The sequence below is a fragment of the Manihot esculenta genome, chromosome 11 (assembly GCF_001659605.2).
Source record: "Manihot esculenta cultivar AM560-2 chromosome 11, M.esculenta_v8, whole genome shotgun sequence".
NCBI lineage: Eukaryota > Viridiplantae > Streptophyta > Magnoliopsida > Malpighiales > Euphorbiaceae > Manihot > Manihot esculenta.
In genome coordinates, this window is record NC_035171.2 from 9,740,697 (window position 1) to 9,758,410 (window position 17,714).

Consider the following 17,714-nt stretch of genomic DNA (forward strand, 5'->3'; position numbering starts at 1 on the left):
TATTTTTAAATTTATTTTTTCGTAAATTATAATATGATTAATAATTTTATCACTAACAATTCTTTTAATGTAATTTTAAAGATATAAAGATAAAATATTAAATTATACTATTAAAAATTAAAAATAAATTAATAAATCAAAACAGACAAGGGCACTAACATCACAATCACATGCTTCTTCTCGTCCTCTCTTTTTTCATATATATGTATATTAAAAAATTAATTTCAATATTGTTTTCCAAAAATAATCATGAGCATTTGATTCAGCATCACTTGAAATTTTCTCAACGCCGCTCCTCTTTCTCGTACAGGTGCTCTCTCTGATCCGCTCTCAAATCTAGGATTTTCTTTTTTCTTTTTCCCTCTTAATTCCTTTTCCCCAATCTTTGGATTGTGATTGCTTCACTTTTTGCTAAATCAGCCAAAGAAGTTGACGGCTGTTATTCGATTCCCCTCTGCTGCTGTTGCTTATCGGAAGGATCCATCCTGATTTATTCATCGGAATTGGAGGTAATTTCTTCCTCTCGCTCTTTTAAATCGTTAATCTGCGAATTTGGGGCTCAATTTATCGTATTTGAATCTGGGAAATTGGGAAATCATGTTTCTTGTTCAGTTAAGCACTGCTTTTTGCCAGTCTAGTGTTATAATGCTGAGTTAGATAAGTTGAATGGCATGCAAATTTTTCATGAGAGCGTCTCAGTAGATGAATCCATTTGCATCATTTATATATTAATGTTTATGCTCATAGTATAATCTGCATTGTGTGTATCAGCAATTAGAGATTCTTGTTATTGATGGCGGATCTCAAAGAACGCCTGCTCCCACCAAAACCTGCGTCTGCTGTGAATCTAAGAGATGCTTCTTATAGAGCATCTGCCTCTGGACGCCAACCTTTTCAAGCTGTTGATGTTTTGGGTTTGAAGAAGCGTGGCCAAGGGGTGCGGTCTTGGATTCGTGTTGATTCATTTGGGAACTCACAGGTTATTGAGGTTGACAAGTTCTCTATGATGCGTCGTTGTGATCTACCTGCTCGTGATCTACGTTTGCTTGATCCTCTGTTTGTTTACCCTTCAACAATTCTTGGTAGAGAGAGGGCCATAGTTGTAAATTTAGAACAGATTCGATGTATTATTACAGCTGATGAGGTTCTGCTACTAAATTCCCTTGACAGCTATGTATTGCAATATGTGGTGGAGCTACAAAGGCGGTTGCAAGCACCTGGAGTAGGTGAGGTTTGGCAGTCAGAAGGTCCTGAATTGAATAGAAGGAGAAGTAAGAATTTTGACAATGTATTTGCAAACCCATCCCCTGATTATTTGCCCTTTGAATTTAGGGCTCTTGAAGTTGCTTTGGAAGCTGCTTGTACTTTCCTTGATTCTCAGGTGCATAAAAGTCAATTTAAATATATAGTATGCTTAATCTGAATGGTGCTGCCTTGTGAAACATGCATTTTGCTACAAGTTTATGTTTTGTTTGCTCGAGTCTTGAGGTCCATCCAACCATATTGTAATTGAATTAGGGCTTAGGCATGTTGCATATAATTTCAAAATGCTAGGAGGTTTGTCTTGATTCCTTCTGTTGTTTTAAATTCTCATTGATGCTCAGGCAATATGAACATTTCAGGTGTGGCTGCATGTTTGTATATTACGGTATATTTTCCGAGTTTAGCACTTCTCTACTACTCCAACTCTGTAGAAACAATTTTTTTCCTTGCTTGTTATTTATGGAGCCTAGCCATTTGTCCGAGTTCCATATAGTTGACAAACCTTTTCAGAAAATTGCATTCCAGCAACCACCCTGTATGCCCCTCCTTACTTGTTTGCTGCTATTGCTGATTATTTGATTGCTAATATAATTTTTTTAATGTATAATTTTAATATCTATTTAAATCTTTTTGCTACTAATTGTAATATCCACACTAAACTTTTGTTTGATATATTCTAATAAATTACTGTATTTACAAAAATTTGTACTACTAGAACATAAACGATTTTCATTACAGTATACGAATCACATGAAATTATATAAGATAGAATTTAATAAATTTGCATAGTTGGAGTGAAAGAGTTTTACTAGAACCTAACTCAAACCTAGTCAGTGAAGATGTAGAAGGTCTTAATATAAGAAATGCATACAACTTTGACTGTCCTAGTGAAAGTATTAAAAAGATCAATGATGTCCTTATAACCAGTTTTTCCAAGGTTGATATTAACTCATCTACGGAAAGGCAGTGTCTTAATTAGTTTGACTTTGTACCATAAACAGCACAAATACAAATGAAGCATTCTAGTATAAGCAACCAACGCTCTAGTTAAATATATCATGATTTGGATTATTGATTGATTGTACTTCCTCAATGACTTTTTGACTTGTTGCTCCAATTATCTTTGTGCTAGAGGGAAAATGAACCAGCAACATATTTAGATACTCTTATGTTTCCCTTGTGATGTTGATATTATCCAACTTAAAATTCCCTTGCCTTCTGTACGGGAGGTAAGTTGCACATGTTTTGTTTCCAGTTTATGTCTGTCAATTTCAGGTCTTCAGCAGTAATTGATTGAATGAAGCTTGTCTTCAATCGTGCTGCAATTTTCATATTGTACTAGTTTATTGAAATTGCTCCACTGAACAGAGTGTCAGGGGAAAAGCTTTATGCGTTTAGATATTGTTTTCGTACTGATCCATTGGATTGTTGTTTGCTCTAGACAAATATACTTCTGTAGGGTATTTGAACAATTTTCTTGTTTCATTTGTAATTGCTGGATTATCAATTATGGCAAGCGCTGAGCTATATTAACCTATCATACTGTTTGTTCCGTCTCTTTTGTTGTGGTCAAATTTCTTTACTTGAGCAAGTAGTGACTGAACTTCTTTTACTTCCAAAGGCAGCAGAATTAGAAATTGAAGCATACCCATTACTAGATGAACTGACATCAAAGATCAGTACATTAAACTTGGAACGTGCGCGCCGATTGAAAAGTAGACTTGTTGTCTTGACCCGGAGAGTTCAGAAGGTATGATGTTCTGCTTTTTTCTTTTTCCTTTATTTTATCTGCAAATGACTTTCAGTAATACCTTTTCCCCCATTCTTACTCCTTTGAATATGTATTATCTAGGTTAGGGACGAGATAGAGCAGCTCATGGATGATGATGGAGATATGGCTGAAATGTACCTTACTGAAAAGAAAAGGCAGTCATCATTCTATTGTGATCAGTCTTTGTTGGGATTTAGATCAAATGATGGTGGGCTATATGCTTCTGCTCCAGTTTCTCCTGTTTCTTCGCCACCCGAGTCCCGGAGGCTTGAGAAAAGCTTGAGCATTGCAAGGAGCCGGCACGAGAGCATGAGGAGTTCAGAAAGTGCTACAGAGAGTATAGAGCAGTTAGAGATGTTGCTGGAGGCATATTTTGTTGTCATTGATAGCACCCTGAACAAGTTGACATCGGTAAAAACAGCAGTTATTACATTTAGCTCCAATTTATCATTTATTATGTAGGATGGGAGCAATTCATATATCTGATATTGCTTTTTTCAGTTGAAGGAGTACATTGATGACACAGAGGATTTCATCAATATTCAGCTGGTAACACATCCCTCTTCCACTCCCTCCTGTATCCTTAATACAATCCATCTCAATTTATTCTAGTAAATGTACGAAGTACCATACCAGTAACAGAATTTCAGAAGATCATACACACCTATGGGTATCTTTAAAATAACCATTCAAGCAATTTTGTATGATTTGGATGAAAAATTTTGATTGCAGGATAATGTCCGAAACCAACTCATCCAATTTGAGCTTCTACTCACAACAGCAACCTTTGTTGTTGCCATATTTGGGGTGGTAGCTGGCATTTTTGGTATGAATTTTGCTATACCAATGTTTGATGACCCAGGAGCATTTAAGTGGGTTCTCATTATTACTGGAATAACTGGAATCACCATTTTTTGTGCATTTGTATGGTTCTTCAAGTACAGAAGACTTATGCCGCTGTAGATTTATTAGGAAAATGCAAGTAGATGTCAAGATTATGCTTAACAAGCTGCTTCTATTAATTACTTCTGTATTCCATATGAAATGAAAAAAATATAGTAATGGAACATGGCTCTTTGTCAGGGCGTGTTTTCAAAGGCTCCATTTGGATTAGTGTCCATCGGAGCGGACGGAGTTGAGAAAAATTGCTCGAGTTCGGGGCGAGATGGGTATGGAACAAATTGCAAATTTTAGATTTACAGTACAAGAAAAAAAATGAAAGCCAAGACTCGTTGATTTGGCGTTTTAGTTGGACTTTGACTTGTTCAAGATTAGATTAATTTTGACCATTCGGTCTAATTTTTGAATCAAAATTAGATTCTTTACTTTTTTTAAGAACATAAAAAAATTTTCATTAAATTGGATTAAAGCAAATTGAAGAAATGAAGGCATAGAGGTGTAAATGAACTGATTTATTTGGAGCTATTCGAATAAATTGTGGCTTACTCGACAATAGTTTGATTGGACTCAAGTATTTATTACACTCAATTTTTTTATTCACACTCAATTATTTTTTAAATAAATTAAATTCAAATTTAATTTTTAAATTTATTTAATAAATAAATTAAACTTAATTATTATAATACTCTCGCAAACGCGTTAAGTAGATTTGTAAATAAATTTATTAAATAGACTAGAAGTAGATGAGCTCATTATTATACAATAACTTTTGAGTTCATATAAATTTTCACTAGTCAAGTTTAAATCTTTCAAATTCAGTTCTACTTAGTTTGATTATACTCTTAAAATCTATATATATTTACCTTGTTAAAATTTAAGAATTTTTTTCCTTTCAAATTTGTAAGTTTATTTATATATATAATTATTAAATTAAAATTTATTATAATTATAAATAAATTAAATTATTTATAAATTATTTAAAATTAAATTTAATAAAAATTTAATTAAAAGTTCAACTAGTTTTAACTCATTTGCTAAATAAATCATTAACATTTGACCGGTGTTTAAATAAAATTTGATGAATTAAATTTAAAATTTTCAAAACTCACTACGGCTTAGTTCATTTTGCGGCCTAAATTAAAGACGCCATGTTTCAGTTTTAAAATATAATTTTAGTATAAATATATAAATTAAATTATAAAAATTAAATAAAAATTAATTTTTTTAACAAATTATAAAAATATAGTTTGATTATGAATGCTATTTTTAACAAAATTTTACATTATAATTTTTAAAATTTGTGAAATGTATAAAAGAATAATTCCACCATGCAAAAGAGGTGTAACCTGTAAAAAGATACTAAAATTCTTTTTGTAATAAAATATCTGTTTGTTCGTATAAAATATTTTTTATAATAAATATTTTTATAATAAAATAATTTATTTTTTATTATTTAATTTTAATTTAAAAAATAAAATATACTAATAATTTTATATATAAAAAATACTAATAAAATTCTTAAAGAGCATAAAATAACTTTTTTTATATAGAAAATAACTCCCTCTTTTAAATAAAAAAATTGTTTTCTTTAAAATAATTTAATTTTTTTTAATTAAAAATTTCTGAATGCTCTGCATTTCAGAAAATATACAAAAATATTCTCCTTGAATTTAATTTATATTTCACATCTTCAATTCAGTTTCAAGGTAACAAGCAAATCCAAGTCATCTTCATCTTTCTTTCTCTCCTCGGCATCTTTCTCTGTCTTCATCTCCACTCAAATTTATTTTTTAAAAGGAATATATATATTTCCTTCCAAGTAAACTAATTATATGGAAGATATTTCAAAAAATAATTGCAATTGAATTCAATTTTAGATCTGTTTCAAATGTGAAACCTATAATTCAATCTGACTCCATATCTTTAAATTATGACTCTAAACAGGAGAATTTTCTAAAATTCACTAGAAAAAGGATTTTATATTCATAGTTCATTTAATTCAAAGGAGAACTTACTACCAGGATTTTAGATTTTTTTTCTAAAAAAAAAAAAAATCACTAATCCCTCCCCATTTCAAATTACTATATTAAAATATTTTTATATTTTGTAAAAATAAAAAATTTTAATCATTTTGTTAAAGAAACCGCTTTAATTTATGTATACAAATTTTGTATTGACTAACTGTTTTTTTAATAAAGAACAAAATAGTTAGACTTTACAACTGTTTTTTTTTTTTTTTTTTTTTTTTACTAAAGAACAGAATAGTTAAAGTTTACAAACTACAAGAATGTTTTAATTGAGTGATTTTGAAAGACTAATAATGTCTAAAAAATAAGACCCTCTAAGATCGTGACATGTATGTACATGAATCGAAAGGCTTTCCATCTAGTCAAACCCGACAGTAATAAATCCAAACTATTGAGTACAAAGAATCAGACCAACAACCCTCCTAAATTTACCAAAACCTGAAATGGACAGACCGACTTCCTCAAAAACCGGAGAGGACGGACAAACCAACCTCCTCAAAAACTCGTACTACAACAAGACTTTAAACGCCGATGTGGCCGATCTCAGTAATCAAAATGAGCTCATTTCTATATAGATCGGACAAGCCCAATACGACCTAATGAAATCAGGATAAAAATGTCGATCTCCTATGAGTTAGTCGCCTCTTTGGTACAACACAGGAATCATAAACACGCATATAGAAGGTATGAACTGGCCAACTCAACATTTATTGTCCTATAGCCTATTATTAATATATTGCCTGACACACCTGTACAAAAGCATCATGCCCCATCAGAAGGACACGGCAATAGGGACATTGACTTTATTCAAATATATTTATATATCGAACTAACTCTAAAAAAAGAGGGGCCTCTCTCCGTCACATAGAGAACTCGAAAACACTATTCTCTTCTCTCTTCTGTTTTACTTTCCTTACCTCCACTGAGTTTCCAGATTTGACTTGAGCACAGAAGATCTCCACCGAGGAGTATCTTACAGGACCCAATGACTCGATGATCAACCCAGCAAACCAAACATCTGTGTGTCCTCATTTGGACAGTGGGGCAGATCTCAGCATTATCAAAGACAAACTAGTTAATTTCCTAAACACAAAGCTGGCATATAGACAAACGCAAGAATGCTACTTTGTAGAACATTGTGATCTAATCATGTCAACTTATCTCAAAGCATAACCCATACTTATTTCCATTTAGCAAATGTATAGCACCGAAAATTTCAATTTTTCAACCGTTAATCATATGCTCATCTCAACAACATAAGAAAGAAAATCATCCTGATAGGAGCTGCAAACTAGTTTTGGGAAATCAAAGGCGGATGAAAGCGTGCTTAATAACAAAGGGCCATTATACCTTCAGCTCAAATTATCACTGGACACCAATCCCTTCAAGAGTGCACAAAGCTCATCGTGCAGAAGCAGAACCTGAGGAAAGTCTGTCACTCCGTGCTTTATCAGCCTTTTCCAAGTAATCTTGGTGGGACCGATGTTTTGTTCCTATAAAGTGGGAAAATTGTCAGATGTGCTTGCTCGATTATGCACGTGCACACAGATATAAAACATGGTGAATTGACATCATATGCTAAACCCAAGGATCAAAAGGTTTGATATTCAGACCAGTATAGATGCCAAGCGGAGAAAAAGTAACAGTACAATTGCAACAACAATCTCAAAGATTAGCATATAAAGAGGAAAATGCAACCTGCAATCCAGCAAACAATGTTTCCTACACACGAGATGCTAAAACCATTAACTGAGAGTTAAAGATTTGCAAGTTCAGTATTTGTCTTCCATCAATTCAATGGATAGATTTATGTGGCTGCTAGTCGAACATCACTATTCAGCAGGAGAAAAACATTAACCCTGGGTGTAGTTTATCTATTCTTTTTATGCTAGAGTAAAAACTCTGAAGTATTTCATACATGCAACTATTGCAATATACAATCTAATAATTTCCTCATAATCCAAGAAGATATGGCAGAAATGATACTCATGCTAGCAAATTACCATTTCTTTTCTCAACAAACAAATTGAATTATCTAATGAAAATTAGTTGACAGAAAATTGGAGGAAGGACGAAAGAAAAAAAAATTAGGCAAAACAGCATATTGACGACGTCATCAAATGGTGAAAACTCAGAATATTTTGATGAAAACATTATTACAGGGAATTTGGCTGATCAATGATGCATCACTTTATCACTAATGCTACTTGAAAACTTAGTTATGCAGCCATTAAAAAACATGGCACAGAACCTCACCATAACAATATCTTGCATGAAATGACAGAAATATGGAACCAAATTTAGACATTAATGGCTAGGTTAACCTTCAACAACAGCAATCCTGAGTCCAAGCTAATGATATTATGAAGTAATAAAATACATAACTCACTCGGTGACACACTCTAAACAGTATTTATGCTTAACAATGGCGTCTTCTATTTGAACTACGGAAATTTGGTAATTTATCAAGGAAATATGCCATATAGCACTTTTTTGAAGCTTGATTTCACCTGAGTATCTAAAACTGCTACAGCATGTCCTTTCAATCCTTTTAGTGAATCCATATTCACTTTCAGTATATTATGGGCAAAAAAGGATCGATGCCTCATTTAATACTCTCACACAAAATATCCCATTTGTCAGAAACTTATCAAAGCAGAAAAAGGATTTCCAATCACTTTCAAAAATGTCTATAAATAATGAAGAGCTTGACCAATTGGTGTTTTCTCGATAATGATTGGCTTCAGACCATGCAAATGGAAAGTATCTCCCCTTTTTAAGTTCTTTCTCCCTGAAATCAATGCACAGAAGCAATCTACTCCCTATTAAATCTTAAAGAACAAAACATAGGATCCTCTACTCCATGATAAGAGAAGCTAAAAATCAGTAATTTCATTAATGCTTTGTTTGGATTGAGAGAATTGGAGAGAAGAAAAAAGTCTTTAAATTCTCATGTCTGGACAACAAATAGAAGAGAGAAAAGAGGAGAAAGGAAGAGAAATTGCATTTCTCAATCCAATAAAGTGAACCCAAAAAACTTTTCTCCCCAACAATTTCGGAAATGGAGAGAAATAGGGAGAAGTTAATAGTACTTGTATGACAATTCTTTAATATCTCTTTTAGATTGTAAACCTATCCAAACAATAAACTATTCTTTTCTTTTCTTTCCTATTCATTTCTCCCTCTTAATTTCTCTTGATGCATCCCAGTTCCTTCTACCATTCCCTATCACCAGTAAATTCACCAAAGAACATCTTCATATTGATTCAACATGGAAAATGAAAAAAATAAAAGCCAAATTAAAGTTCAAACCTTTGGCCACTTATGCACAATTCATAATCAATTCCCAACATGCTGTATATATATATAATCCAAGAGACTTAAAAGAATAGTATCAAAGCAGAGAAATGAACCTCGGTTCATGAGGTACCAGGGGACGCCAAAAACCACACTGATGATGGCGATACCAGCCAAGACATGCTTCTTGTCTCCACTGTACAAGAAATTATCAATTTTCGACCTGAATCCTCCGCTTCCGCTTCCGCCTCCTCCTCCACTGATGCCACTGCTCTTTGCCTCGCTTCCCATTTTTTCCCCCTAACAAGTCTACTACTTTCCTTCACTTTCTTGCTCAGTTTCTGCCTACTAGCTAGGTTTCATTTCCCTCTTCTCCGGTCATCGTGTTAAGGCGGCGTCGAAATTGGGACGCTACTGGGTTCTCAATTTGGGCCTTTAACATTCAGGCTTCAGAATCCTCCAGCCCAGGCCCAATGCAAATAAATATTCGGCAAAACAATCGAGTAAGGAAGCTGAAAGATCTTGATCATCGTTCGAAGGCACAGACCAGGCGAGCAACGAAGCATCTTTCAAAACAATTTACAAGGTGGGTTTTGCCTAAAATGCATTAATCTTTATTTTCGCGATTCGTTTATTGGAATTTCAGATTGTTTTTCTTGAGACAGTTCGGAGATGGCAACCACAGCCTGTTTTATCATAGTGAGCAGGAATGATATCCCTATATATGAAGCTGAAGTTGGATCTGCTGCAAAAGTACTATCTCTTTTCTTATATCTTCTACTTTCTGCTACATATTGCTTGTTTGATTGAAAATTCGAATTTTCTAGGTGGTTTATGGATTTTTTTTTTAGGGGGGAAATGTTAGAGATCTCTTTGCTTTTCATTATGATTGCTAATGTAGATTAAATAGGATGATAATGGAGGAAGCCCAAGCAATATAATTTCTTAACATAGTTCCCACTTAAGTGTAATATAAGTACAGTTCTACTTCCAATCTGAAACTTGGAAATCCGGGGATGAGGCATATTGGGCTGGTTCAGTAGGGACGTTAGGAAGTTTGTATGTTTGGTTTGTGTTTGGAAATAAACTTGAATATAGTATTATACAGATTTGAAATAATTGTTGCACCAACACTCCAGTATTTTATTTTTAATACATTATTGATCTAATCCTTGGAGGCTGCATAAGCTTAAGCTTGCAAACATGGTGCTAAAATTAATGTATGCTGTTCTTTTCCTATATAATGTAAAGAGCATTTACAGCAGAATACCAGTAAAAGGAAATGAAAAAGAAATTTTTATTTTTGCATTGTTGTAGTCAAGTTGATTATATGTGTGGAGGTGATTGTCTTTGCCAGCTTCTGCTTTTGCATTCCCCTTCCACTTTGGTTGTTGGCTTCCACTTCCTTTTACTTTTTTACATCTACTCATGCTTTGATGGTTCATGAATAAGCTGGTTGCATTAACCCTTACTTCGCATCGTATGGTGACAGAGAGAAGATGCTGCTCAGCTGCATCAATTTATATTACATGCAGCTCTGGATATTGTTCAGGACCTGGCATGGACCACTAGTGCCATGTAAGCTTATATATGTTAATCCTTCACATTATTACTCCATTTCTCTGCTTTTTCCCTTGTTTTTTTTCCTTTTCTTGATTATTGTGACAGGCCCCCCATTAATTTTCTTGATTGCATCTTTGTCACAGGTTCTTGAAAGCAATTGACAAGTTCAATGATCTGGTGGTATCAGTTTATGTTACAGCTGGTCATATCCTTTGTTTTTTAGTGAGTTGTAGAACACTCAAATTAACCTAGATGTTCTTATTTCTTTTCTGTTGACAAAACATGTAATTTATCATGACATAAGAAATGAGATTTGCCGGCAAATAAAATTGTCTCCATATCTTTGGGTGCTTAAAATGCTTCTTGGTTTCAAGGTAAGTAAGTGTGACCTTAAACCAAAATTCTCAGTAGGAGAATTGGGCACTGTTGCATATTGTTGGTGATGAACTAAGCTGAGAGTTCTGGATCATTGACCATTAATTAGCTATTCATATGGTGGCTGTCATTTGGTTATCTACTCTCAACACTGTGCACAGGCAGCTTTTCTCCATAATGGCATGTTCACTAGTTAGCATATTGTGAATTATTGAGGCTGGTACATTGTTTTTACTTTATCCTATTATAGTCAGTTGTATGGTCCTGCAATTTTCTGCTTTATGCGTGCTGTGGTGGGGTGAAACTGTGTGGAGCATGAGAAATTGTAAATTGACATAAATTATGTGTTCTTCCACATTATTATTATTTTTACTTTTAATATAGAAGTTTTAACTGAAGCATGATTGCATTTTCTCTTTGCTGTGGTAGTGGTACTTTTTGGGATTAGGTCTTTTTTGTTGTTGTTGTTGTTGTTGTGGTAGTGCCACTGTCAACATAAGGCTTTCATCAGATAGCTTGACAATGGGATCATATGATTTCTCATATTGTCAAAATTTCCTTGTTCATATCTGTTAAAGCATTGCTGTGATTGGCATAGCATTTTCTGTCGACATAATAGGCCTATTTTGATATTTTCTTTGACTTCTCATACATACACGATTTATGCTACTTCATAATCCTCACAATGATGATGGGATCAAGACCTTTTTTCAGGAGGTTCATGAGCTATACATAAAGGTAAATTACTTCCTTTCCCTTCCCACCCCCTTCCCCTAAATAAATAAATTACATGTAATTTATTATTTTCTTTCGGGTAATTAGTAAATATATTGACTCTCTGGTATAATAGCCAATCTAACAAGTGATAAGCTGGAATATTTAAATGGCACAAAGACAGTCCCTTCATCTTGTTAGTGTGATACTTCCCCGCCGCTCCCCCACCCCTCCTTTTGATGATATCTTCTATGTGGTGAAATAAAGAAGTGTGATTGGCATATTTGACTCCAATCCGTTTGCATGCATACATGTGCTTAGCCAGCATCAGTTTCTGCAAATGCTTGATGTTTTCTTATATAGTATCTGATAAATCAAGAAAATAATCCGCAACCAGGAAATGCCATTATCTTTTATTTGTGTGTTTCTGGATTCAGCTCAAATTTAAGTCATCTCAACTTCCAAAAATTAACTTCAAATCAAATATTTTTCACTCTTAAACTTTTATTTCCTGATAATGACTGTCCCTGCCTGCGGGCTTGTGTCTTGTGTACTTAATCTGTAAACATTCTGAGAAGTTACTCTGCCATTTTGTTCCTAGATGCACTTCTTATTGATTTTGTTTTCTAACTTCTTGAATCACCTTTAGTACTCGACTAACAATTTTTCTATTGAATGATCTTCTATTCCTTCTTCATGAGGATGTTGATTCTTGACTTACATATGCTAGCTTGTATTCAAAATTCTGCAGATTCTTCTTAATCCCCTCAACTTGCCTGGTTCTCGCATAACGTCATCACATTTTGACACTAAAGTTCGGGCACTTGCAAGAAAATATCTCTAGATGCAGTGATATAGGTGGATAGTCTCTAGTCCGCGGAAATGAACTTAGAGAGGGCATGAAAAGTAGCCCCAGTTGATGATTTTGTAAATCTTTTTAGTGAATTCAAAGGCACCAAATGAGTATTATTATTGAGGATAACAAAAAAAGTGTGCAATTTGCTTCTTTTATTATTGTATATTAGATAAATTCAGTTGGGTGAAAAAAAGAAGCACTAGCTTGAAAAATTAGAATTAATCTGGATTTTGTTCATTGATTGCTATGTTACCATTGATGTGCAGGGATTGTAGAAGGATCAAGGGCTATGATGTGCCAATTTTCTCTTTTCTTGTTGTTTTGTCTAAATGGAAATAGATCTTTCGCATTAGACCATAATATTTTATGTCAGTTTGGAAGGTGAATAAAAGTACTGGGGGAAAGATTTAATGAATGAGCAGAGGAAAAATAATTATTACATAATTATAGTAACGAAGCTTTCACAATTTGCAGACAGGAGAAATTCTTGCAAAGAGTGGAGACACGATCTAAAAACTCTAAGTCTGTTGGTCTTGCACAATCTAAGAACTCAACACGTCTGTTGGTCTTGCACAATCTAAGAACTCAACACGTAATGGTGGTTAATTGGTCTCATCTCTCGTTGGTCATCTCTCGTTGGTGGTTAATTACTCACTCTCCTAAAGAATTTAAGAATAAATAGAACTGTTGCTCTCTAAAATTTTAATTTTTAAATGAAAGTATATTAAATATAAATTTTTTTTTAATATATTATTACGTTTATCATCTCTTGTTTTTTAAAGAAAATTTAAGAAGTTAATTTTTCAATTAGTCTAATTAAATAAAATTTTAATAAATAAAATTATATTTTTACTAAAATTAATTTTAATTTAGTATAATTATATTGATTTTAAATTTATTAAATTTATATTTTATCTTAATTAGGGACAAAAGGGAAAGATTTAGAGTTTAGAGTTAGAAAAATATTCAGTTGGATTTTTTATTAATTTTATTTTAATTTGATTTTTAATTTTAAAAATTTTAATTATTTTAATTTGATTCAGTTTTGTATCAGAAAAAAAATTAAAACATTTAATTGAATCGATTGGTGATAATAATATATTATTTTTAATAATATAAATAGATTAAATTACGATTAAAGTTAAAATATTTTAATTAAATTTTAAAATATTAAAAATAAACTATAAAATATAAAAATTTTATTAAAAATTTAAATCGATAAAATCGAATCAAATTGATTTAATTTAATTTAATTTTTAATTAAAATTAATTTAATTTAATTTTTATAAATATTAAAATTTCGATTATCGATATATTTAATACTGATGAAATAATATCCGAAATATTTTTGCTTTCCAACGCCAAATAAGTTTATAAAAACTTAGACCATCTCCAACCCTATACACCATTTTTTACATTATTTTGATGCTTTGCACTAAAATGGTGCAATATTATCTCCAACCTTCTGCATCAATTTTAACACAAAAAAGAATATTTTATTTATATTCTTCTCTCTTTAATATTATATTATTTATTTTACTTTAATTTTATTTATATATTTCACTCAAAAAATTTATATAATTTTATATATTCACCCTAAATATTTATATATTTATATTTCCATCCAATATTCAAATATTTAATTATTTTATAAATAAACTTAATTGAAAATATATATATATATATAAATAAACTTAATTGAAAATATATATAAATTTTAAATTATATTATAATTTAAAAAAATAAAAAAAAAATAAATTTTAAATTATATTATAAATTAAAAAAAAAACAGAAAATAGTGCGTGACACTGTAGCGAACATCAAAATCCCATTGAATTTTGGCGCAGCGTTGGAAGGCCATCTCCATCACCAAAATGAAAATTGACGCAGCGGTGGAGATGCTTTAGAACATCTTAATTGTGTGAATGATAACATTTTCTAATTATAAAAGTAGATAAATTCACAATTATGTAAAAGATATATATTTTATTTTTTAGAAAATAAGAGAGCTGAAGACAAAATACGGTATAAACTTTCATACTATTATATCAGTAAATATAAAATAAATTATTCATGTGAAAAAATATTTATTATTTTGATTTAAAGGATCTTCATCGAATTCAATGAGCGACAAGTATGTCAATTTATCATTATTTATTTTAATATTTTTCCGATGAGATCAAATTAATAATTATTCAACTTCCAATTCCTGATAAAGGAAAATTTGTACTGCGTATTGCACTTTTACCTAAATAATAAAACATTCAGAAAAGTTAAAAAAAAAAAAAAGTTTTCTGTTTTTCAAGTTTCCTTCAAAATTTATAATTTTATTTTATATCAAAATAATATCTTATGATTCGGAATTATTAATAAATAATAATAATTTTAAAATTTTATATTAATATATAATCTATATTATAAAACATTATTTTAATATAAAATTAAATAATAAATCTTAAAATAAATTATAAATTTTGAAATAAAAAATGATAAAATTACATAATATTTTTTTATAATTTCTTTATAATATTACCTCCAATAATTTTATAATGTGAAGAAATAATAACTTTTATAAAAGAGGAAATAATAGATTTTTATAAAAGATGAAGCAAAAAATCCAAGAGGTTGATTCATTTTTTTTAAAAAAAATACAGATTTGAATATTATTTAAAAGTTCAAAATGAAATATTACAAAATAAAAAAAAAATGCAAAAGGAAAGAGGATAAGGGATAATTATGACTGTGGAAGGAGCTTATAAGAAATTGAAGGCAACTTGGTGAAAGGGGATGAATGAGAAGTAAATTTTAATTGTTAATCCCTAAAGTAAATAAAACTTAATTGCAATTAAGAATAAAAAAATACTAATATTAAGCCATTTGTACTTTAGGTATTTAAAATAAAAGCTTTTTTTTCTATCATCTCTGATTTAGAATCAAATATTTTATAAAAAATTAATTTAATTTAATTTTTTTATCAATTTTTTTATTTAAAATAGAAGAATATATTTCATTTTAATTTATAAAATTTTATTTTAAAAAAATAAAATCATACGTAATTTTATAAAAGTTTATTTTAATTTTTTTTTATAAAATGAGTCATGCCAAATGAATGAATACGAAGATTTATCCGGTCGAGAGTAGAGGTGAGCCGTATTCGGTTCAAATCGAAAAAATCGACCGAACCGAATCGATTTGAAAATTTGGTTCGGTTTTTTTATATATTTCGGTTCGGTTCAGTTTTTAATTTCAAAAATTTTGGTTATTTCGGTTCGGTTCGGTTTTGATCAGAAAAAAACCGAAAAAATCGAACCGAACCGATTAGTAATAATAATATGTTTTTTCAATAATATATAGAAATTAAATCATATTAAAATTAAAATATTTTAATTAAATTTTAAAATATTAAAAATAAAGTGTAAAAAATAAAAAAATTATTAAAAATCGAAACCGATCAAACCGAACCGAACCGAACCGAATCAGACCGGTTCGGTTCGATTCGGTTTCTGACCAAAATCGGTTCGGTTCGGTTTTCATAAACACTCAAATTTCGGTTTTCGGTTTATTCGGTTCGGTTCGGTTTTGAACCGAACCGACCGAATGCTCACCCCTAGTCGAGAGGAAGGATAAAACTTTTCTTTTTATCCGTCTTATATAGGTTAAAGAGACTGAGAATCAAAAGTGAACGCGGATGCTATGAACGTTTTTAAAATCTCAATCCAAATCAATTTTTTACAAGTAAAAATCCTGTAAATCTAATTATAAAAAGTCCGAAAATAATCAATTTTTTGTAAATTAAAGTTTAAAATAAAAAATATTTCTTAAATCTTGGTTTGTAGAAAAAAATTTCTCGAATTAGGGTAAATTAATTCTTTACCACACGTTAGAAAACTATTAATCTCAAAATAAAAATTTTTTTAAATAAAAAAATTTTAAAAGAATTTAAACGTACTTTTAAACTGCGATAAATTTAATTTAAAAAAATTTTTAAAAAAATAAAAAATTTTACTATACTTCAAAAATAGAATAATCTCTCAAAATTTGAGATGATTGCAATCAACTTCAGCAATTTCTGATATTTCAATCAATTTTCTTATTACCGTACTTTACATATTACTGTACTTTACATATGCGGTAAAATTAGGAGTTGTTTAATATATATTATATTAATTTTATTTATTTATATATTAAATATATATATAATTATAAAAATTATATTAATATTAATCATTTTAATATAAATAAAATTTAACATAATCATATATGAATTTATTTTGAATAATTAAAAGTATATGTAAATATAACATTATAATTATATTTATTTAAATATAACATCATAATTATCTATATTTTGAAAATAATAACATATATTTTATATTTATCCATAGAATTTATTATTTTTATAAAATCATATTTATAAATAAATAAATAAAATATTTATGAATCATAAAAATTAAAAAAAATTACATATAAGTAAATAATTAAAAGTTATAGAATGTAATAAAAATAAAGCAATATAATTACAAATGGCAAAGTAAAAAAATAATGCTAATGATGTCCCAAATGTCCTCCTGTGCCACATGTATGTCCCTTTCTTTCATGTGGATGTCGAGTTCTATATGGCCGGCGGTCGCCTCTTATACACTTACCTTTAGCAGCAGCAGAATTAATATTAAGATCAGGAGCCACCGAGCTTGGATCTTGTGTTGCAGTGTAATTCGATGATAAATAGATATCATCATATGCAAAAGTGGAGTACTGTTGCCCCAATGTGTACTGTATAAAATTACCAGAGAAAGGTTGTGCTCCTAGGCTAGACAAAGGAATATCCACAGAATGTCTAGTCGAAAATGCATTAATAGAGCTAGCATGTCGTGCAAAAGTATCAAAAGTACTATCTATCGGGGTCTGCATTTGAAATGGATTATCTTGATTACCAATCTGCTGGAAG

At 30.5% G+C, this 17,714-nt stretch overlaps 2 protein-coding genes and 1 long non-coding RNA gene across 3 annotated transcripts; 2 read left to right on the top strand and 1 right to left on the bottom strand.

Annotated features, from left to right (window-relative positions):
• Positions 1–94: 94 nt before the first annotated feature.
• LOC110626963 (magnesium transporter MRS2-1) lies at positions 95–4,282 on the top strand. The gene is made up of 7 exons (XM_021773164.2): positions 95–310; positions 421–509; positions 772–1,381; positions 2,885–3,013; positions 3,116–3,445; positions 3,536–3,583; positions 3,767–4,282. The coding sequence occupies exons 3-7, from the start codon at positions 794–796 to the stop codon at positions 3,995–3,997; spliced, it is 1,326 nt and encodes a 441-aa protein (XP_021628856.1). The 5' UTR covers positions 95–310; positions 421–509; positions 772–793; the 3' UTR covers positions 3,998–4,282.
• Positions 4,283–7,118: 2,836 nt separating this feature from the next.
• Positions 7,119–9,684, bottom strand: LOC110626975. Its single transcript, XR_002489814.2, has 2 exons — positions 9,375–9,684; positions 7,119–7,454 (listed from the first exon to the last, which is right to left on the bottom strand). It is a non-coding gene; the product is annotated as an uncharacterized LOC110626975 (long non-coding RNA).
• Positions 9,685–9,711: 27 nt separating this feature from the next.
• On the top strand, positions 9,712–12,988 carry LOC110626974 (transport protein particle 20 kDa subunit). The gene is made up of 6 exons (XM_021773185.2): positions 9,712–9,844; positions 9,924–10,011; positions 10,751–10,836; positions 10,965–11,026; positions 11,849–11,934; positions 12,662–12,988. Exons 1-6 carry the CDS (start codon positions 9,732–9,734, stop codon positions 12,752–12,754), a joined length of 528 nt encoding a protein of 175 aa, XP_021628877.1. The 5' UTR covers positions 9,712–9,731; the 3' UTR covers positions 12,755–12,988.
• The last annotated feature ends 4,726 nt before the right edge of the window (positions 12,989–17,714 follow it).